The following is a 22,637-nucleotide window of genomic DNA, read 5'->3' on the forward strand; positions in this document are numbered from 1 at the left end:
GGCTTTTCGTTATGTGGTTCTCGTCGGTGTCTCGGATAGGAAAGATTACCGTTTCCTCGTTGGCCTGGGGTACACTCGAGGTACACGTAGATGACCGGCAGACCGAGAATCCTTCGCTATTTCCGTCTCAACATGTGCAGAAGAAGTCTGGTACCAGCCACCAACCGGCGCAGGAGACAGGATGAAGAAACACCATGGACTTTACGGATCTCGATGTATTTCCCATCTTTCGTTCGTGCCGTGATCAGTCTCGTCTCTTCCGCCTCGGGCATCAAGAGGAACGGAATAACCCGTTTGCCACCACGATAGAACTGTACTGAACCATTGAAGGTTTGAAAACCCCCGCATTCTGAAGGAGACGGGACCGAGGGGATATCACTCGGTGAGCAACGATGACGGTTCGTTTCTGGCGAGTTTTCCAGAGGTCCTTCCATCTCTTTTCTTTTGTCGATCTGCCGCACGAACTCCGACTTCCATCTCCCCACGGATGATGGAGATCATTTGAGAAGAAAGGGCGATATTCCCTTCGTCACCGCACATGATTCGAGTTTCAGGTGCTGTACAATGTCGACGTTCGGTGTATCGAACCTTCCTCGAAAGGATGTGATGCATGTCATCGTCTTGCACCTTCTCATGGACTCAATGCCATTTGAAGCGGGAGTCGTGTTGATTGGCATCTCATCGAGATGAAAGGCCTCCGCCGGCCGTATCGAGCTTTCCACCATGATACCATGATGCCATGTCTGGAACCATGACCAGCTGTACACTACAGTCAGCTTCAAAGAATGCCCGTAGCAATAATGATGAGTTTCAAGGCGAATCTCGACGAAAATCTGGACCGCAACTTCCAGCCACTTGCAAAATTTGAAACGTCTCGACAACACGAAGCATGGCATGGCATGGCAACAACCCTACCGCTGATCTGATATGATGCAATGTGATCACCAAAAACTGTTGAACGACAGGTTCGCGATTTTTTGCGTTTTGCCATCTTCCAGTGAGTGACCACAAGTTCCAGGTTGTGACTGGAAAGTTCCACCCGCGTCTCCAGTCTCGTCTGGTTGGGTGCATGTCTCGGCGGTCTTGTCTCGTCCAACAAGCGCACTTTGCCGGCTACCCGCTTTCACGCCGCTCAATTGCGCCGTATAATTGCAGCCTAGACGCATCGCGACAGCTGGTACACCCGTACAACACCGTTTTTCCTTCATCTATCTCCTTGCAGTTCGTATTACAATGGGAGTATGCAAGCCACTTGAAGCCCTCTGTCTGACCCCTGATTATTGTCCACCAGTTTTGACCACACGCACTCCAACCACTCCAACATAACTTAACGTGCACCACGGATACCTATGGTTGGAACTGGGGGCTGGCTTGGCTGCTGACTTCCATGTGTAAGGAACAGAGAATATATGGCAGTGTATAGAATGGCTGGGAGAAGATACTCAAACAGTTGAAGCTGCCAGGAACAAGACGAAAATAGGAACTCGATAACACCATCTCTGACAGAAGTTGAAGAAATGGTTTGGTATGGTGTGAACGATACGGTACTGGCGGGACTTGCTTTCTGCTCCGTAGGTATGTTCACTTTGGTCATCGTGCGAACTGTCTCTAGAGGTCAGTACGCTGATCTGTGGCTCTCAACGTAGGTAGACATCCTTGTGCTTGTCCTTGTTGATCAACAAGACCGGCGAACGGCGGGCGCTGATCATGAAGAACACCATATCCTCTAAAGGGTTGTGTTGCACAAATCCGCCTGGGGTCCCAATCGGTAAATCCGTGAAACACACAAAACCTGCCTCTGCGTCAGGAAGAGGCAAACTTCGATCCGGCACTCTTCCGGGAGTCTGGAACCGAGCTTTGTTCAGTTCGCGGGTGGACGAATGAGAGCGCCTTAATGGCGGCTGGTTTGACGCGCCATCTGGTGGTTATTGCTCTCTGCTACTGGCAATACTAGCAGTCTTTGGTGTTAATGACGGGAGGTACGAGATGTGATCAAGATGTTAGATGCACTATTCTGAGTTGTTGAAGTGGTGTACTATAACGTTCAAACGGTCGTTCAAACTTCGTGTTCGACGATGACTGCAACATACCTGCAATCACCAGCAGGAAAAGTCTCAGGCATATCATCTGTGAAGCATCTGTGAGGCATGGCGCAAGGCCCCAAGAATAGAACTTGACGTGCATTCTGTACCTTTGTGGACCTGCGCTAGATGGAAGTGTTCCATGCAGGTGTACCTGACTGGCCAAGCAGTGCTAGCTACCTTAAATTGTTTCGAAACGGCCAAGACTACCGCCATGTGTTTTGAGAAGAGCCAAGGTGGTGATAAACGACGGCGACGATGAACAAAAATAGTGATGACGATGCTACGACAAGCCAAAAGAGAACCGTCTCGCATAGAAATCACTATCTTCAGAACGTCGTATAGGCAGGGGACGACGAGATAGGATCAATACTCACGCCATCAACAGCCGTAAAGAACATTCCATGATTTTAGACGGTGCAGTGCGCCTTGTTGCGGAAGACCACCGTATCTACCTTATCAGTATCTGCCTGGTTACGGTGGTGCCTGGGGTTGCATGTTGAGAGGATCACATGGCTTCTTGGCCTGCTCCCTTGATGTGAACACAGAACACAGAGCACTCACTCAGCCTTGCAGGCCAAGTTTCGTGGCCTGCCCCAAGAGCTGGAATTCCTATTGGATGGCTACGAAGGGGGAAATGGACAAGAAGGGCTCGCGCGTGGCCAGAATTGAGCCAATCCCCATGTTTGTCTGACCTGGTTACCGAACTGTCGGGTCGGCCCTTGGGTGCATTGTGGAGATGAGGGAGAGTGGAAAGGATCAAGGAACGAGAGCAAGGGCAAGCGAGAGGGGGGAGGGCCGAGTCTGGAATAGACAAGTTCTAGCGAGGTGCTAGTGAGGTTCAAGAGAAAGTGGGCAGTGGTGCCGAGACTGCTGAGCCACAGCAGTACTTACGCCTACTTGACGGTCGTTGTTAAGGCGGCCACTAGTGACTGTGGCCCTTGACCAGGTGACGGTGTGCATGTTTGTTGCGCTTGTGTTCTTCTGTTTCTGCCCCTCCCGAACCACGTACGCGTGGATGGGAGTTTAGACTGTGGCTTGTGCCCTTCACCCCCGGTCTCCAGCTTTTCCATCCTGTGCCCTTCATCTCCTTGGCAAGCCATTTCTTGCAAAACATGGTGCTCGTTAGTTGAGAACGACCCGTCTCTACTAGTGTTGACGGCTTTGGGGTTGCCGTCGATAGATTCGTCGTCAAGAGTGGAAATCGTGTCATCGTGCCATTCCCCACAGTGATCTGGATCTTCAAAGATCCAGTTGAGACATGACGAACGCTACCTAGCTCTCCTAGGGTTAACGATAAGGACAGGAACGGAGAGGGTGTAGCACAAGGCCTGGCAAGGATTGCACAGTCCAGCTGTCAGACTTGCTCTTATTGCCTGTCAGACCTGGGGAGAAGTCAAGGGATCCCAGTGACGCATGCTTGAGGAAGGACTAAACTGTGAAGGAGACGGTGGAAATTCGTTGGACGCGGGATGTCAGTCTTAACTTCAAGATCTGATACAACCGGAGAAACCCAAACCCTAGGTAATTGATCGTCGAAGAAATTACATGTAGATGAGGAACTTTGCCCCCAAAACGCAGTGCCAGAGACAGACCGGAAATAGCCAAATCATTGGTCATTTTTGGATTACGATCCGAACGCACATCCACGAGATTGTGTATCGCCCGTCATCTTCCTCCAAAACTGATCGGAGGTTGTACCGGGTCCAGTGTCCGATTGTTGTTGGCATGTCTGTCGAATCCTTATCGAGACTGAAAATTTCCGGTGCTGATGCTCAATGAACGAAAAGGAAACCGGTGACTGCACCTTCATCCGTACCTTACTTAGCGTCAAGTCTTGCCCTGCTGTCCCTCCAACGGTGTCTCGGGACCGGGAACCGTAGTAGATATCAAGGACAGTGGGCGATGCCCTATCGCTCAGCTGCCCTGCCTGTCTTGTCTGCCTGTCGAAATAGTAACTGCAAATATCTCTCCAGTCCCTGGATAGCGCTGAACTGCCAACGAGACCAGTGACAGCCACCGTGAGAGCACAAGATGCGGGGGGGGGGGGGCTAAGCTTGAGCCATCTTCGCCATCACGGCAGAGCTCTTCCGTCCGGCACACGTGTTTCTCTCTTGCACCGTCTATGATAGGCACAAGTTATTGTAATTGTGTCGCGCAGGGAAGAGATATGCAGGAAAGTATAAAAACTGTTATTCTTTTCTTGTCCTGGTGACTCGCTATTCCGTCCCAGATTGTTCTGTTTTGGTCACGGTAAACGTAAACGTTGACGTGGGGGTGGGAAGGCAAAAGGGCCAGCCAACGGTGGAAGGCGGGCAGAGACTGCCTGGCCAATCACATGTGAACACTTATTGATTCTGGTCTGTCCAGTTGAGCAATTTCTTATTCGACTTGGTGGCCAACTGGTTATCGTAGGTTTGTTGCGTGGATGGTCGTACACTGTCCTCCATGCCGAGAGGTTGATATTGGAGGTATCCTGGGCTTGTGTATGTCTGTCTTTTAGCTCTACCGAGCCCATGTTTTGTTTCGGTTCGTTTTTAGTTCGTGTAGATAGGTAGTTGTTGCTAGGTTGGGTTGGGGGCTGACCAGTTTAGCAGCGCAGTGTGTAGTTGTCGACGCATCGGGGTAGGTGGTGGTGATTCACGGCCAATACGGCCTCTGGACGGTGTAGCACTGCGTCTTCGCTAGATAGACGTGCTTGCTACCCTGAAGCCAGCACACACGAAAAAGATCGGATAATGGAGATCTCGGGTAGATCCCAAATCTGACGGGCTGAGACGCTGTTATGTTTGGTTATCTCGATTGTGTGTCCCTCAGCCGATGGACTGGCCTCCAGTCCAGTCTTCCAAAGCCGAAACATGTTCGTTCGCCTTCCGAAACATGAACCCATTTACACTGCTTTTGTCTGGCTGGGACAGCTACCCGGCAGCAGCCAGCAGCTGCAGCAACAGCAGGAGAGACAGCCTCATAGGTGGTGAAACACGCCTTGCGTCTCCCTGTCTCTGTGGTTCATCATCCTACTGTGATCCGTGATCCGCTCCGAGACTGCAGAGGCAGGATAGGTAGACGAGGTTGCAAGACAAAATGCACCCGCGAACCGTCGGTTTGGGCCGAGAAGAGGTGGTTCGTGAGGAGACTCCTAGAGGTGCCTGTCAGTGTTGGTTCGAGGGGATGGAAGAGGGACAAGTACTCGGTACTTAGTGGCCTTAAGGACACACCCCTCCCCTTGCCTTGTCCGTAGCTGTGCACTGGGTACGAATGAAAGACATGACGCTATACGGATTCGACGACAAGGCAGTGTCGTGCTGAAGGAGACTTCGGTACCTAGAGCTTGTCGGTAGCGACGGCACATGCCATTCTCCAGGGGCGAGATACACACGGGCCCGAGTCCATACTGTGTATGTACGGAACGGTTGCTGTCGGCGGCGTCGGTGTCGGCTCCGCAAAGGTTGAATTGAAGGTTGTTCGAGTGCGACTCGAAGGGCGGGAAGTAGAAGTGGAAGTTCCCTAGCGCTCACTGTCGCAAACTCGACCCAAGTGGTTCTAGCGCTACCTACCCTGCTATGACCTGTAAAGAATTGTTAGTGCATTGCTGTTGGTGGCGCGCGTCAACTTCTAAGGGCACAGTTCCACTTTCTTCTTCCTCCTCCTTCTCCTCCCACCGTCCACAACATCGACAAATGTGACAGATTACCGTCATCACGCACTGGGTTGGCATCTGTGTTCGGTCAGTAGCTGTCAGACAGACATGAGGACAGCCATGTGAGTTACTAAAAAAGGATTGACTTTTCTGCCGCTAGTCTGGTAGTGTACCGGTTGCTGTCCTGTCCGGTAACAGATTGAAACCGGCGAAGCAGACTACCAACATCTCGACGTCCGTGTTGTAACCTCCCTCTCCAATACACTGCACACATCATACGGCCCGCACACCGCAGATATTCTAGCGGTGGCAGCATCTCTGCAAGAAATGCGTTTGTTGTTCGCTGGTCATTGGAGGCCTTGACTACCGTCGACCTCTCTTTGGGCGAAGGGCCTGGGTGAAGGACCCGGTGCATGGAGATGGAAGGGCCGCCAGTGACCACTCGTTGACGACATCCGTAGCGGTGAATCTCAGTTGCCTGAAGTGACGGCGACAGTCCTCGGTCCGGGTCCGTGTAAGTGCCCACTCCCGAGCCCGGTTCCGGCCTTGACTAGACGACACGTAAGACATCACGGAGATACCGCCGTAATGCCATCATTAAACCGTTGACCCTCTTGTCTCTGCCCAACTCCGAGTCCGGGAAAGATTGTCAGCGCTCTTTCACGGATACTGAAGCGACCGGTACACTAACAGGAGCTCCTGTCATCCTTTCCTTTCTTCTTTTCTTCTGATCACGAGAGGGGAACCATACACTTGAATATTTGGGTAATTACTCCTCCCATCCTTCATGAACTTCTTCCACACCCTCAAGCGATGCCTAATACTATCTAAAAAGAGTTCTCATGATCTGATGATCTACGTAGGACCAAGTGAATGTTCATTCAGCTGCGCTTTTGACACGTGCGGGATTCCTAACACCAGTCACTGGTAATTGGTTCGTCATTTTCCTCGTCTCCTTCTTCCTTCCTTTTCTCTCATCTTTGGTTGTTGTTGAAGATGACGGCCCATTCCATCACCTCCACTCCGCGGATATGTCATCTGGCCCGTCCGGCTCCGTAGATCCTCGCAATTCGGTTCGCTGCAACCGTTACACTTGCAACCATCACCACTACAACATCACAAAAAATGATAGTGTAGTTGCACTCATCACCTTTATCCCAACACCACCATGACATCCGGGGAACCTGGAAAAGCTTCCCTTTGAGCTATTCCCGCTCGTCTTCGGGTGAAAAATTCAGAGGTTCGGTGGGCGATTCTCATAGCGCACCTCATAGCGCCAAAAGATCAGCCCATGGGAAGTTGCATCGCGTCTGCTTGGCCTCGTCAACCCTCCCAGAGCCCTTGGACAAAAAGAGCTATCACAAGCCTGCACCCTTCTCAGAGAGGAAGTTATTCCCTGCTCTATCCTGTTCCCTACCCCCACCATTGCTACCCTTCACCCACCGAGGCGCGGAAACTAGCGGTTCTTTAGCTGCCTTTTGCCATTCCGGGCTGCTAGTCCTGCCTGTCATGTCACCTGTCCAATGTACCGCTAGCTGTAGGTGATAGCGAGTTACCATTCATTCACTGGTCCGTTGGGCAACAAGGGAGGGGGTCAGCCCGCCAACGACTTTTCATTCCTTCCAACCAACGACAACCATTCAGCCAACGAGAGAAAAGCAAAGTTAGGCGAAAAAAAAAAAGGGAAAGGAGTTAGAAACAAGGGAGTCCTCGCCTGTCACTTTTTCGTTAACGAGGGTCAACGAGGGGAAAAGCTGGACGCTCATTGCTCCGACCAAGTTTTTGGAAATTGGTGCCATCACATCCGTCCACTACCATACACATCCTAATCAAGATAATCGATCTAATCGGGGTCTCCCGCTTGATCGAGATTTTGTGGATCCAGATTGGATCGTGTCTAGTAATGTCTTATTGAATGTTGGAATGGAACATAACAAAACCAGGTACTTGGGCCCTAGACTACACTGCACTGCAACGATGCTCTCTCTCCACTTCCCTCCTTCTCCCCGTCTTGTCTTGTGAAGAAAAAAAAAAGAAAGAAAGAGAGCAAGAAAGATTTGTACTTGGCGTTGTCTCTCTATCCATCTCGTCTTCGCTCAGATACACACACCAGACCCGTGCCTGTCATCGCGCGAGCTGGTTTCCTACAAAAGCGTAGCGTAGCGTAAAGGGCCAGCTTATTGTACATAACTGACACCCTAACCAAGCCGGCTGCCGATGCCTATTCGAGCGGGTGTTCTGTAGCGGGCCGATATGTCATCTGTCATTGTCAGATTGAGGGGAAGTCAGTCCAGTCAGGGCAAGGCACCTTCACCACTACCTGACCATTTCCATACATAGGTATGACCAGAGACACTACAGACATGGTACCAAACGGGCTTCAGCATCTTTACTTTTGATCAAGTTAGTCAGACTGTCATAATCCTCAGATCCTAGTCATGTTGAGCTTTGCATTGACACACTCACACGTTATCCAAAGAAACATATCATGAAAATGCTGTTTGAGGCCCGAAAACTTGACCGCAAAAACACACAAAAACCGAACAAAACGCCTTACATGCACGGATGGAAGCCGGTGCAGTAGCATCATGCATTGCATGCATCTTCCCCGTTTCCGCTGTGCTGTGCTGCTGTTGTCAGCCATGAAATGATCCCGCTTTTCTTGGTCCATCCAGCCCAGCCATGAAGGCTTTTCTTCTTCTTCGCGCCCGCTAACTGACTGACTGACTGACTTACTGATGAATAATGGTCTGGCGGCGTCAACGTGGGTGTAACATCATACCTGCCTCTAGCGTAAGGGTCTCAGATGATCGTGATAACCCAAATGGAAAAAAAAAGGAATAAAAAAAAGTGAGAATTGAAACCGGTGAAGAAGCGCTGGATATCCACTCCACGACACTACGGGGAAAAAAAAAAGAAAAAAAGAAGCAAAGTGTGGAATTTCTTCATCTGGAACTCTAAGTGACAATTTCCTAACCACCTTGACCACTTTTGCCTTTTCATCACGACATGGAGCCTTGGTTCTCCACCACCATACCACCTCGACGCTACCTACGAACATTGTGTACATAGTACATAAGGTACATCCATTGCAGATTATGCACGACAACGGACAGTTGGTGATCTGTTGTCAAGCCCTGATTCGCACACTCTTTAGTCCCTACCAGGCACACATCACGTCTCTACCCGGAAAGGCGGACAAAAAAATGATAACCCCCCGTCCAACCCTACCTACTGCCCTCCAACCCAGCAACAACAAGACCCAAGCATGTAACCGGACAGCCTTGGAGGAGTCTGGCTGGGTCTCTCCATGCTGATCATGCCATGTCTGACGCGCTATCTGACGCGCTATCGAAGGGACGATCAAGATCAAGATGTGATATCTCTTTTTTAGCGCAAACGGGCCTGGCGGGCGGCATCGCGGAAGCAGATCATCGGCGATATTAGTGTAATGTAAGGTATGCCTCCGAAATGGACGCGGGCGGGATGAACCTCCGCGGAGGAAATCGTTGGGTAGGTATGTGGATAGCTAAAACGTCCAGACATCGTTGGTGACGATGGTTTACGGAGCCTGAGCCATGAAGTCGTCAACAACGATACCTAGATACCTTATCCAGCTAAGCGCACACCCAAAAAACGATGGGAAGTATTTGTCGGCGATAAATGTAGCGCCTTGCCCAGCTTAGTGAACGTGGAAACACAAGTCCCAAATTGACGAGGGGCGGGTGTCAGTCTAGCCAGAGCATCAGCACCCAAGGACATATCCTGCATGACAGCCTCCATGTCAACACGTTGGAAGAGACGAAGCAGATCTACTCGTCTGGGCCTGGAGTCTGGAGGGGGCTTTCCGAGCCCAGACAAGTATGGAGGCAGAGGGCATAGACATTGAGCTTGACATGTGGCGTCATGATCACAGTAAAGAACCATGTATCTGGCCTCACTGATGTAGAGGTATCTGTATCAGCCGTGGCACTAACCACACCCAAGTCTCTGAGCCTTATTCAAGGACTCAGAGACCAAGGTTGCGCAAGGCTTTCACTTCCCAACCCATAGTCTCATCCAGAAACACGCCTCTTTGGGATACGCACAGAGTGGGTGACCGATGACGGAGAAAACCTTCCACAGCTGCAACTGCAACAACTGGACCATCGGGCATGTGATGTCCCGCGGGTCTTCCTGAAACACATCGACCTTCGTATTCGCGTTCAGTGTTCAACGTAGAACTGTAACAGACGGAGATATTATACCCGAGTGAATGCTCGTGGCTTGTCTGACCGTTCCGTTGCGGCTCAGCAGGGCAGGAAGGACGGTCTGGATGACGAGGCTGTGTCCATAGACCGTGAAGAATGTCGAACACTGTTATAGAAACTCCCCATGAGCCCTTCAAGCCAGCGCGGCTGCCATCAATGATGCCGCTCCATACCCACGTCCATGCCGTATCATCAAGTTTCTCCTCTTCCCCGGCCGTATGTGATGGTCACACACTGTCAGGGCAGACTGCCAGAGATACTCCGTCATGAACGTAGCCCACATTCGAACGGCACCAATGTGCCGCGGTCCATGTGCCCGCCTTCATAGAGAAATCCCCGGTCTTTTTCGTGCTACCGGTCATATCACGCTCGGTTCAGTTCCAGACCCGTGTCGGTACCACAACAGTTCTATCACCTCTCACAGAAGACCCGCGGGATGCAAGGAAGGCTTGAAAATGCATGGTACGTTGATGCTGACGAGGTCGCAGGATCGACAGAAGAGACACTGGGACTCTTGGACGGGAAGAAGCAGGTAGTGTGTGACAAGTGGTCGGGGATCTCATCGTGGGGCCGGTGCTGACTGGTACCGAGGGGTTTCATGGTTTTAAAGCCGGTGCCACGGAAGGGTTCTTTGGCCCGTCCCGGGCTTTTACTTTCGCAACTTCGTAGGCACGGTACCCTCATCAGCAAGAACTTCAACATGGCTCAGTGGCGATGATCCCGATCGATTGTAGCCGGCCTAGACTCGACTGTGAGAGACGGAAATGGGCAGTCTCACCAGTCTGCAAGATGCCGGGCAGAAATGACATATCAACATCCAGAGCCATGCAAGAAGGGGGTTGTGGTTTCGTCCCAAATGCATCACATCCGAGATCATCCAGCGGGTTGATCTTCCGTGTGACACAAGGATTGTGTCCTTAAGACAGCAGCGCCAGCGTCTCACGGCCGGCATGGGAAACCTGGGCGTTTATCTATGCAACTTTACGTACGCATATGTGAAGAGCGATCCTGTCATCATGACCCGGTAAGTTATCAGGTCCAGGAAAGATTATTTCGGAGGCCTTGCTTTACAGCGGGGACATGCACGCTGGGAAGAAGAGAAAAGAAGTGGGCGTCTTCTCCGCAATCAGAACCTGCGCTTCTTCTTGGCCGGCACCGCGGCAGCTTTCCTCTCCAGCTCCTTCTGCAGCTCGGCTCGCTTCCGATCTGCTCGCTCCTCGGAAGTTTCCCGTGGTCTGGGTGCCGCGCTGGGGCTATTGCTTCTACCGCGACTGGCAACCCTGTTATCTGGCTTTGGAGACGGCGCTTTCCCAATCATTCCCAACTTGTGTCTTCTCGGTTGAGAAGCAGGGGGCGGGGATGGCGATGGTCCAGGTTCAGGGTCAAGCTCAGACTCTTTCTGCTTCGCTTGACCACCTATACCCCCTATACGACCAAGCCCCCCCTTTTTGGGCGCAGGCTTGGATGAGGGGGATGGAGTGGGCGCGTCTTCCTCTGCTTCCGAAGCTGTTTCTGAGGCCACTCCATTGTGTTCCTCGGGTATTGCTGGCGACGGTGAGCGACTAGGCGGTCGCTTCCGGCCGCCAAGAATGCCCAGTCGACGAGCTGGAGTGCTCTTGGCCGAGGCCATGGTAGAATGTGGGGGTGGGCTCTGGGTCATCTGCACATCTTCGTCCTCGCCGTCCGATGTGGTGTCGTCATTGTCAATGACTGCCTGACGCGTGGTAGTATCACGTCTCTTGTTCGCTGATCTGAGCCCAGGCGGCGTGGCTTGCACTTGGAAGCCATCGTCATCGTCTCCTTTCGCAGGTGACTGTGGCGGTGGAGGCGTATGTGTTTCTCTCTTTGACCGTTCGGCGAGGACAACCTTCCTTCCTCTGCCGAGCTCAGTCCACCAGGTGTCTAACATGGCTGATGCTTCAAACTCCATTTCGGGGTTCTGCTTGAGGCCAGTATCGCGGAAGACGGTATCAAGGAGCGCAGGAATGTCTGCTGATCTAGGGGCTTCTTGTACTCCATCTTTTCTGAAGTCTACTTCGACAAAGGGCGCGAGACCCTTGATCTTGCCTTCTGCTTCCTTCCTCTTGACTTTGCGTTTGCTTGACAGCTTGTTGAAGGTGTGCTCGAGCCCCATACCGTTGGACTCCAGCTTGTCTACAAGTCTGTTAATGACGGCGTCCTTGTCGCGAATGGTAGCAATGAGATGATCGATCTCTTGGGCTCGAGCTTCGTGCGATTGGATCAGTGGCAACACAAGTTCCGTCGCAAGCGTGGAGGCAGGACACTTTTTCAAGTACAGTGGCCACTTCAACGGCTTAAAAGGCTCGGGGAGGATGCAAATGATGTGAGCCTCAATGGAGTCGTCTTTGCGTTTGCTGAGAGTCAGAGATGTGTTGGAATGCTCTGGATCGTCAACGTCGAAGGCAGCTCTGATCCAATCCAATAATCTTTGCAAGTTCTCATTGCCGTCTGTTGGGTCAATACTGGTGTCCTCAGCGGATGCTCTTCCCATAATGGGCCTTCTCTCCATGTTCTCAACCCAGATGTTGGCAAGATCGGTGAGGTGTACCTTGTACGATTGGGCTGTGAAGTCGGTGGCAACCAAAAGGTTGGGTATGCCCGGAACGGCGACTGGAAGTGGCCTCCATGGCGGAGAGTTCGACATTGTGGATAGCTGGCCAATGATCGGAATCGAATCGCAGATGGACACGATCGGGGCTGTTCAAAGCGTCTGGGTGCTGGGTGAGGCAAGCGTTAGACGAGAACGGGAGAACATCGGACAACAAATATATGCCATGCCTGGGTCAGAGTAGAACGGAATGATTGGGTGGCTTGATGAGGCTCTGGTGGTTAGGCTAAGACAACTTACCTGATGTGGTGACACGAGAAGCGGCTGTACAAGTACTTGGCTGTGACACGACGCGAGCTCGATGGCGTGTTGAGTCTCTTGACGCCTAGGCGGCGGGATACACTCTGGCTCGGTCCCTTCCGGTACACTCTAAAGACGCTGCGGGGCGTTGTAGGGAAATGTCGTGATAACTAGGTAGGCAGGCGCAGTACCTATGTTGGTCTGTCTGTCAAGGGAGCTTCATTAGCCAAAGTGAACCCAGCCACGGCGTATCCGGTCACAACAAAGGGCCTAGGCCATCCATGTGGGATCAGAAGTAGAATCCTTCTGGCACGCAGTAACACAATCTCACAGCCATACAGTCATACCAACCATGTGGGAGTTCCTGGTATCGTCCTTGGAGCCAACAACCGCCTCTTGTATTGGAAATGAGGCGGGCCAAGTGTTGCAGAGTGTCAGCGGTACCACTGGGTGTTTTTTTTGGCTGTCCGCCGTTGCGAAGAAGGCAGGCTGAGTGAACCAGTTCTGAGCGGAAGTCGTCAGGACTTTGGGACGAAAGATGCCTCGTAAATTGGATGGGAGCTCACCTCTGAGGGAGATGGGGTCAGAATGGTGAGGAGCCTCAAGCGCGCGGGTGTCGGCCGATAAGATGATGCAATGCCGGGACTTGGGTCTTGTGTGTCACGGCGCACAGCGAGAAGCGCAAATGTACCGACCTTTTGTGGCGCACTGTCCTGACCGTCGTGGAAGGGTGAGATTAGAAGTTGCGAGGTTGAGCCTCTCGTCGTCGTGGTGTTGCTTCGACCTCAAAGTGGCAGCAATCGAGTCGGCCAGATCCAGAGTGACTGGAATCGCCGTGGCCAAATGATCCTTTTCTTTATTTTTCTTCCAATTGAGAATTCCACTGCGGCCAAACAAGTTCCGTTTGTCGAAGGCTCCTTCCTGCTCTTTGGATTCGTTTCGCGATTGTGATGTGATGTCAAGCGTGAGTAGGAAGGAACGCTGAGAGTCCGTGCACGATGGGTGCTTGCGTGCAGGCAGCAGTGCTCTTCACCGTCTGCTCACCGAGGTGTGAAAGGCCATTTGTGGTTCTGCTACTAACAGGATTACGCCCAACGCTACGTAATAGCTGTTAACACATTAGCAAAGTTGCGCCTGACAACGGACAGGATAGAAACATACAGTGCTCTTTCGTTCGTTCGTTTAAGTGTTGCTCTTCCATTCCAGTGTTCTACATCAAGGTGCGCGCAGATCGATTTGTTGAAGCAAAACGTTCATCGAAATTGTGACGTACAAGAGCAAAGAATGTCCCATGTCCCGAAGCCGGCCGGAGACGTGGATCCCGATGAGGCCTGGATATGTGGGGCTAAACCGCCAGTTATTTCGTAGTTGTTGTTGTTGTTGTTATTTTTAACGTCTACTTCCGCCTCCCGTAGGGCATGAGACGTGCCGCACCGGTGAGTCTAGCATACAAAATGAAGAGCAGTGCCCTAATTGTCCACCAAAACCATTAATCCGAGGGCAAACCGAGGCCTACTGCCAATGTAAATCATGTGTTGCCCATAGCGTAAACGCGGCCCAACACTTATAATCGAATCGCCCAGTGGGCGAGCCGCCAGTATATGACGGAACCTGTAGCACAAAGGAAAAGGTAAAAGAAATGACAAAATCACTCCTCTCCGCTCTCGCTCTCGCTCTCCTCCTCCCGCAAGGCCTCCTTCCGTCTCCTTGCACGGTGAACTAGCCTGTCCAAGTCCACCGTAACCCTCTCAATATCGTGGCCATGGCCAACCTCCACCCCTCTACTCCGTAAAAACCCCGTAAGGTTGTCAGCGGCGCCACCGCCGTCAGTGTGCTGTTGCCAGAGTGTCTGGCGCCATGCCTTTCTCATGCAAGTCCATGAAAAGAAGTGCGAGGTCTGGATTCTAGCGATGAAGCGCTGCCAGTAAATTCCGATAGCAAGGGAGAGATTCTCCTGCGTAGCCGCTTTGCCCGTGACGGGGGAAACTGCATATACCTTCCTGCAGAAAAAGGGATGGAAGGGGTTCTTCCAGCTTCCACAGAAGCATGTCAGCAGGGCGTCCTCGTGCTCGAAGCGCTCGTGGTAGTCCTTGAAATCCCCGTGGCCAGACCTGGCCGCGAGGAGGTGGTGTAAAGAGCGTCTGTCCAACTCTTTTAGTTCGTCGTTAGGCTTGATAGAGACCCCCAACCGGTAGTCTGCATATGACTCTGGCTTGTTCGCGGCCCACCATGCCTTGAAATCCGTACGCGCCTCCCTCTTAGCAAGCCGCCTTGAGTGCGCAAGGGTAGCCAAGCCTTCATTGACTACCTCTCCTCCTTCGGCGCCCACCTTAGCGAGCTTGTCAGCAATCTCGTTGCCCGTGACGCCCTTGTGGCCGGGAACCCAGCGGACGTCCACCAGACTGGGGCCATAGCCCTTTCGAATGGCGCGGAAATCGAGGAAAGCCGCTTGTGACGACGCAGCTGGGGTTCCTCGGAGTCCTCTAATGACGGACGTGTTATCAAGGCATACCGTAATGCGTGGCCGGGCCTGTGCCTCCGGAAAGAGCGTCACAGCGGCCTTGAGACCATGCCGCGCGCCTTCGGCCTCCGCATCGAAGACTTCCGCATGTTCTAATTGACCGCATCCGCGGCCAAGTTCTGTTTGTCCTTGGAGGATTACGTAGCCAAAGCCTACGCACTCGCCCTCTGGTCTTTCTTCGGCGTCGGGGTCCTCCGCGTGCGTTGGGAGGCCCATCTGCTTAGCTATCATAGAGCCGTCGGTGTAAACGACAATCTCCGAGGGATCTAGTTGGAGGAGCCATTCTTTGAAATCCTTGGCAGCCCTGTCCTTAGACGTGGGCGCTGGATCTTTGTGAGTGTCTCCGTTATAGACGGGCGGCTGTAGAACCGGCCGCGGGAAAGGCAAGGAATTCTTTTTTTACTTTGGAAGCTGAGGGTTCGAAAACCACGATCATTAGCCGGGCTCACGTTGCGAAGGTAATCCATTCCCCATATATACCACATTCCCATTCGCGGTCTCACTTTTATTCTGCTGAGTGGGATGAACGATCAGTGCTAATACCCTCTAATCCAAACAGCTGCCGTCTCGAACCCGGTCCTCCGCTGCCGCTTTGCTAAGATGCTTCTCGGACGCCAACAACTCAATAGCCCAGCCTAGAGAATCTCAGCTTGTAGTTCAATTCAGCTAATAAACTACTTTGGTCTCGAAGGCCTTGTTGATCCTTTCAACCTCCATGAGAAGGTCGGGCCTTAAGGCCTTCTCATACCAAGGAAGATTGGTACGTACCGAGCCCTGTGTGCCAGGCATCGGCGCGAGTCTATCTAGTTCATCTGCCTACAAGTAGATCTTCTGAATGCCAGCCTTCTTCCAGTTGCCCGTCGGTAATTCCGGTCGGTGGTTTAATTGATGAAAGTCGCCGGTGAATGTCCGTGTGGCATTCTGTCGGTAATTCTGGTCGGCAGTTTGACTGATGAATGTCACCGGCGAATGTCCGTGTGACACTGTCCGAGGCAAGGCTGGCATTGTATGGCGAGGTTGGGTTGATGTCAAGCATTGAGGCTCTATTGAACTTCAAACCCAGGATTGTGGGCAATGTCCGTGTGACAACAAGCCAGGATCGACATCCTGTTGACTTTCTCCCGTCAGACGGATTGTCTCGTCCCTCTGCGAGCTCTCCTCGTGTTTGCTGCCCTCCGGTGTCGTCCTCTCTTCGTCGATAGCTTTGGTCGCAAGCATCGCTATTTCCTCCGACTCGAGGAAAACCAAAAACTCGGGATCGAGATTCTCAAGCTCTTCAAACTGCGGCTGGTGAATGTATTGGCAAACTAAGCAAGGTAACACTTGTAAGCGTCCCTAGTCTTGTTTTTTTGTACTCCCGCAGACCACTTGAAAGGCGAACTTACAGAAATGTGCCCACAGGTTGTAATCAACCCACCACTTGATCATCTGCGAGAAGTCGGTGACAAGATTGAGGTTTAACCCGGACTTCAGAAGCCCACCTTCGCCACTTCTTTTGACTTGGAAAATCCATTTGCGACATACACCGACGGTCTCTGGGATGATGATCTTGGTGATTGTGGATCTAATGCGGTCGTTGCTGAAACCATATGAGCTTTGGACGGCCGAGATGATGTTGTTGCGGCGCTCAAGAGCGCTGGCCATGGTAGCAACTGCCGTTCGGGGGTTTTGGGGTGTGTCCATGGTGCAAGTGTGTGCTTCCTCAGGGGTTTAGTCGTGACGGTTTTCGGATGTTGCAAGTTAGAGGATGCCCGATGGTAATGTGAGGGTTGATGATGTGAAAGTCAACGAAGCAGGCAGAAGTCACGAGCGCTGATGGCGATAAGGGAATGCCCTTTGGGAAGTGGAAAGATGCGTGAGACGGGAAAGGACGCAAAAGACGTGTACCAGTAGAAAATAGCAGCGGGGAGCTGTATCAGTCTTCCCGGCAAGTACACGTTTGGTCTTGGTCCTTCTTAGGTATGTAGTGGCTGCTCTTGCCCTTTTTTTTTGTTACTTTTCGGTTCCCAGGCGGCTTTCTTCGGGCCCAAGCGCCCCAAGCACCCTCTAACAGACGGAACGAACATGCCGTGTTTCCTTGTCACGGTTGTCCAATCCGCACTGAAATTACCATCGTCTCTGACTTTACGATCCTATTTGAGACACCACGGCGGCGGCCATTCACGATGTCTTTTACTCCCGAGATGGCAGCAACGACGACCACAACAGCTACTACCATGAGAGCTACAACATGCTGAAATCTGGCCCTTCCTTTACCATCGTCTCAGTCGCGGCAACAATTTCTTCTAAAATTATGGGCACAAGACCACCATCATTATGCGCATATGTACAATATCTCAAGGACATCGACCCTATTGCTGGTCAAGAGCGACTGTGTCGAACGAACGTCTAGGGCAATAGTTACCTACCCCTTGTTTCTCTTTGGCTTGCTAATTTCGAGTCCAACAGATTTCTCAATTGCTGAGCATCGTATCCCCTCTTTCCCCTATCAGACGAGACTGCAAGTGACAACCACGAATCCACGGTGATACACCATACCACATCCACGACCACCAACGCGCCAAGATTGCAGCTTCCTCAGTTGTTGGGCCTGGGCTTCCCTATATACTCGGCTCGCCACCTATGGAAGCGGTAACTTCGGTGTTGCTCCCTGCCATCTGACCAGAGCCAGGACAAGATCACTCGATTTTCCAGAACGCCCGAGGCCTCGCCATTAGCAGAGAATAAAGACCCGGGAACGACGCGCATCTTTTCTTTTCCAACACTGTCCCGTGACAAAACCATAACAACTATCCTCCCATCTCTTCAAGCTGACCCGTTATCCCATTGTCAAGCTACATAGCTTTGACTATTTCAGGAACAATTACGACGCAAAGCACCTCCGTTCCTGATGGCGCCAAAGCTAGAATCCGAATCACCTGAGGCCACCCAAGACGGCAACTCCACCCAGGGACAGATTGAAGCCATCCAACAGAAAGCTGAAGCTTTCCAGCAGCAAGTCGAAGATCTCAGAAAAGCCCACCTTACAGAGATCTTGGATGTTCACCGTCGGGTTGCAACGTCCCAAGAGGAGATCAAAACTTTGCGGAAGCACACATTCGCACGATTCTGCAACTTCTTCACATCCGGCGTTCAACCTGTTCAACTTGAACTCCCCGAAGAAGAATGGCACGCGATTATCCCTCACCTCATGAAGGAGAAACCGGTAATCGTCACGAAACTTCCTTTGGCCCACAATTTCTGGGTGGTTGATGACACCTGGGGTCCCGAACGAGAAAGCTATCCCGCGGTCGCCTCCGACGGAATGCTGCAATCATGCCTGGCTCTCTATGCCACCTTGAAGGCCTTTCCTTCCCATTGTTGTGACTGGCGGAACATGGCCCTTTCATCCGTGCGTCAAGTGATGAAGGAGATGCTGAGCAGGGGCTACGTCTACAAGGGGCTTATGTCTCTGATTACCAGCATGGCCGTCGAGCTCGTCAACAAGAAGCAGTTGCCCAAGACCGATCCCTTGCTGTTTGCTATTTGGCAGGTCGTCGGCTGCGCGGACGACATGATGACCAAATCGTTGAGGTTGACTTCGCAACCAAGGATGTTCGGAGAAGCTCTTCCCGGAGACTGGGCTGATCTTGCTCGCGCCATCATGATTCACACGCATACAGAGGCCCACAAGGACATTCGCCCTTTCGGCCTTGTTCTACAGACATCACTCAAGCCAGACTGCGTCTATTACCACACCTCCAAGGTTGGAATCATTGTCGATAAGGATACGGAGAGCAATCAGCGACACTACATTGTGCTTGACTTTGATACCAAGCGACTGCGTGTCGTGGAGGGGGAAAGATGGGAGGTCCAGGATAACGGGACTATGGTTGGTGTTGAACTCCTTGGAAATAAATATGATGAAGGAACTGGTTACTGCTTTGCGATGGACAAGGCATCGTGGGACGAATTGATGTTACATACCTCTACGATGGACTGTTAAAAATGTTATGCGGTTTTCTTTAGTCTCTAAGCCCACAATCCTTTTTTTTTGTTGTTGTTGTTATTTTTAACGTCTACTTCCGCCTCCCGTAGGGCATGAGACGTGCCGCACCGGTGAGTCTAGCATACAAAATGAAGAGCAGTGCCCTAATTGTCCACCAAAACCATTAATCCGAGGGCAAACCGAGGCCTACTGCCAATGTAAATCATGTGTTGCCCATAGCGTAAACGCGGCCCAACACTTATAATCGAATCGCCCAGTGGGCGAGCCGCCAGTATATGACGGAACCTGTAGCACAAAGAAAAAGATAAAAGAATTGACAAACTCACTCCTCCCCACTCTCACTCCCGCTCTCCTCCTCCCGCAAGGCTTCCTCCCGTCTCCTTGCACGGTGAACCAGCCTGTCCAAGTCCACCGTAACCCTCTCAATATCGTGGCCATGGCCAACCTCCACCCCTCTACTCCGTAAAAACCCCGTAAGGTTGTCAGCAGAGCCACCGCCGTCAGTGTGCTGTTGCCAGAGGGTCTGGCGCCAGGCTTTTCTCGTGCAAGTCCACGAAAAGAAGTGCGAGGTCTGGATCCTAGCGATGAAGCGCTGCCAGTAGATTCCAATAGCAAGGGAGAGATTCTCCCGCGTAGCCGCTTCGCCCGTGACGGGGGAAACTGCATATGCCTTCCTGCAGAAAAAGGGATGGAAGGGATTCTTCCAGCTTCCACAGAAACATGTCAGCAGGGCGTCCTCGTGCTCGAAGCGCTCGTGGTAGTCCTTGAAATCCCCGTGGCCAGACCTGGCCGCGAGGAGGTGGTGTAAAGAGCGTCTGTCCAGCTCTTTTAGTTCGTCGTTAGGCTGGATAGAGACCCCCAACCGGTAGTCTGCATAAGACTCTGGCTTGTTCGCGGCCCACCATGCCTTGAAATCCGTATGCGCCTCCCTCTTAGCAAGCCGCCTTGAGTGCGCAAGGGTAGCCAAGCCTTCATTGACTACCTCTCCTCCTTCGGCGCCCGCCTTAGCGAGCTCGTCAGCAATTTCGTTGCCCGTGATGCCCTTGTGGCCGGGAACCCAGCGGACGTCCACCAGACTGGGGCCATAGCCCTTTCGGGTGTCACGAAAATCGAGGAAAGCCGCTTGTGACGACGCAGCTGGGGTTCCTCGGAGTCCTCTAATGACGGACGTGTTATCAAGGCATATCGTAATGCGTGGTCGGGCCTGTGCCTCCGGGAAGAGCGCCACAGCGGCCTTGAGACCATGCCGCGCGCCTTCCGCCTCCGCATCGAAAACTTCCGCTTGTTCTAGCTGACCGCAACCGCGACCGAGTTCTGTCTGTCCTTGGAAGATTACGTAGCCAAAGCCTACGCACTCGCCCTCTGGTCTTTCTTCGGCGTCGGGGTCCTCCGCGTGCGCTGGGGGGCCCATCTGCTTAGCTATCATAGAGCCGTCGGTGTAAACGACAATCTCCGAGGGATCTCGTTGGAGAAGCCATTCTTTGAAATCCTTGGCAGCCCTGTCCTTACACGTGGGCGCTGGATCTTTGTGAGTGTCTCCGTTATAGACGGGCGGCTGTAGAACAGGCCGCGGGAAAGGCAAGGCGAGCTGTGCAGCCGTCTGTAGAGTTGTAGGGCGGCGAGGCAGGCCGCGCGGCGTCATTCGGGGTTCCGAGAGACGCGGGACGAGCGGGTGGGCAGGATCTAAGGTGAGGAGGCGCACAGCGTGCCGCCGCCGGGCCGCTTCTAGAAGAAGGGGGACGGGAGGCAGGCTAGCTTCGCGGTAGAGAATGGCAAGGCGCGTCGTTCTCCACACTGGTAAGCTGGCGCGGATGGCAATGTTAACCGCAGTCTGGACTTTATGGACGAGGTCCGCCAGTCCATTGCTAACAAGCGGAAACTCCCCTTGTTTACGATGAAGGGCGTGCTTCTTATGGCCTGGCCACCAGATTTCAGAGCCAAATAGGGCCTTTGGCAGGACGACAGCCTTCATAGCCTTCACCATGGAGCCTGGAGGGGCGCCGTGGTAGACTCTGTTGAGACCGCGTATGTGGCGGACTACCTGCTTGGCGGAGGCGAGCCTGTGCTCAATGTGGTGCTTCCAGTTCAGCTTGCTGTGGAGCCAAATCCCCAGCCAGCGCATTGCCGGCTGTGCAGCCACCTCGACTCCTCCGTGTGTAATGGTTGGGAAAGGCGCAGTTTGTCTTTTCCTGGAGAAAAACTGAATTTCGGTCTTGTCCGGCGAGAAGTCAACAGCGTTGTCTACTCCCCATTGGACCATGGCGTCCAGCTCTCGTTGGGCCTTCTCTGCGACCTCCTCGTTTGAAGTGCCAGTAACAAGAACTGCACAGTCGTCTGCATATCCAAAATGCTGCGCTTCGCTCTCTCCAAGGCGATGGACCGGCTCTGTGTAGAGCAAGTAGATGATGGGCGAGGCAGGGGAGCCCTGAGGGAGCCCGCATCTGAGACGGCGCATAGGAGTGGTCACCCCTGGGTATCGCACGCAGGCCATGCGGTCCGTCATAAAAGACTCAACCCAGCGAACCACGCAGTCCGGCCACCCTTGCTCCCGCAAACGTAAGACCAGCCTATTCACTAGGACGGCATCAAAGGCGCCTTTGACATCCATGGCTACAAGTGCAGCAACGAGTCCCTTGTCGAGTGCAGCTTCGATATCGTGAAACAGAGCTTCCACAATGTCAACGGCCGAACGCCTTGGAAGGGCGCCAGCCTGCTGGGGATTCAAGACCCCGCTAGAAATGGCCGTCCAAGCAATCCGCCTGCCAATAAGGCGTTCGATGCCTTTTCCGAGGCAGGACAGGAGTGAGATGGGCCGCCATCCCTTGGCCGTCGTTTGGTCTTTCCCAGGTTTCGGTATCATAACCACTTCCGCCTGTCGGAAGACTTGGGGGTGGTAGCCGGTAGCGACGCAGCCCTGATAGAGCCGCAGGACAGGGTCTTTGATCGCTTCCCAGGATGCTTTCAACATACGGACGGTAATACCGTCGGTGCCGGGGGACGTGTTGGCAGAACCGCAAAGTGTTTTGTAGACTTCATCCGCGTGTACGACGGACGACCAGGGTAGGCGACAGCGTGGTACCGTGGGTACCCAGCCAGTTTCGAGGTCTTCCTCTTCGCTGTTCCTTTCTAGAAGGGCCGTGCGGAGCGCCTCCGCCTTGGCTTCCGGCTCGATCACGGTCTGCCCATTGATGACTAGTGGGGGGGCCTCCATCCGGTCGCGGGGTTTGTGCCACGCCACGATCCTAAAAATGTCCTTGTCGTCTCGCGCTTTCGTGATAAGGTCATCGA

At 52.8% G+C, this 22,637-nt stretch overlaps 5 protein-coding genes across 5 annotated transcripts; 1 reads left to right on the top strand and 4 right to left on the bottom strand.

The window, feature by feature from the left end:
* Positions 1-11,097: 11,097 nt before the first annotated feature.
* Positions 11,098-12,636, bottom strand: SMAC4_09089 (uncharacterized protein; the record flags this gene model as incomplete). Its single annotated transcript, XM_003343647.1, has 1 exon — positions 11,098-12,636. The coding sequence occupies one exon, from the start codon at positions 12,634-12,636 to the stop codon at positions 11,098-11,100; it is 1,539 nt and encodes a 512-aa protein (XP_003343695.1).
* Positions 12,637-14,309: 1,673 nt separating this feature from the next.
* SMAC4_13165 (uncharacterized protein) lies at positions 14,310-15,797 on the bottom strand. The gene has a single exon (XM_066091285.1). It carries the CDS (start codon positions 15,590-15,592, stop codon positions 14,489-14,491), a length of 1,104 nt encoding a protein of 367 aa, XP_065945937.1. The 5' UTR covers positions 15,593-15,797; the 3' UTR covers positions 14,310-14,488.
* Positions 15,798-16,404: 607 nt separating this feature from the next.
* On the bottom strand, positions 16,405-17,130 carry SMAC4_09815 (uncharacterized protein). The gene is made up of 2 exons (XM_066091016.1): positions 16,747-17,130; positions 16,405-16,668 (listed from the first exon to the last, which is right to left on the bottom strand). The coding sequence occupies exons 1-2, from the start codon at positions 17,042-17,044 to the stop codon at positions 16,415-16,417; spliced, it is 552 nt and encodes a 183-aa protein (XP_065945938.1). The 5' UTR covers positions 17,045-17,130; the 3' UTR covers positions 16,405-16,414.
* Positions 17,131-18,132: 1,002 nt separating this feature from the next.
* Positions 18,133-19,406, top strand: SMAC4_09814 (uncharacterized protein). The gene has a single exon (XM_003342823.2). The coding sequence runs from the start codon at positions 18,252-18,254 to the stop codon at positions 19,344-19,346; it is 1,095 nt and encodes a 364-aa protein (XP_003342871.1). The 5' UTR covers positions 18,133-18,251; the 3' UTR covers positions 19,347-19,406.
* Positions 19,407-19,670: 264 nt separating this feature from the next.
* SMAC4_13166 (uncharacterized protein) lies at positions 19,671-21,031 on the bottom strand. Its single transcript, XM_066091286.1, has one exon. It carries the CDS (start codon positions 20,989-20,991, stop codon positions 19,672-19,674), a length of 1,320 nt encoding a protein of 439 aa, XP_065945939.1. The 5' UTR covers positions 20,992-21,031; the 3' UTR covers position 19,671.
* Between the last annotated feature and the right edge of the window lie 1,606 nt (positions 21,032-22,637).

Source organism: Sordaria macrospora, chromosome 1, assembly GCF_033870435.1.
Source record: "Sordaria macrospora chromosome 1, complete sequence".
In the NCBI taxonomy this organism is placed as follows: Eukaryota; Fungi; Ascomycota; class Sordariomycetes; order Sordariales; family Sordariaceae; genus Sordaria; species Sordaria macrospora.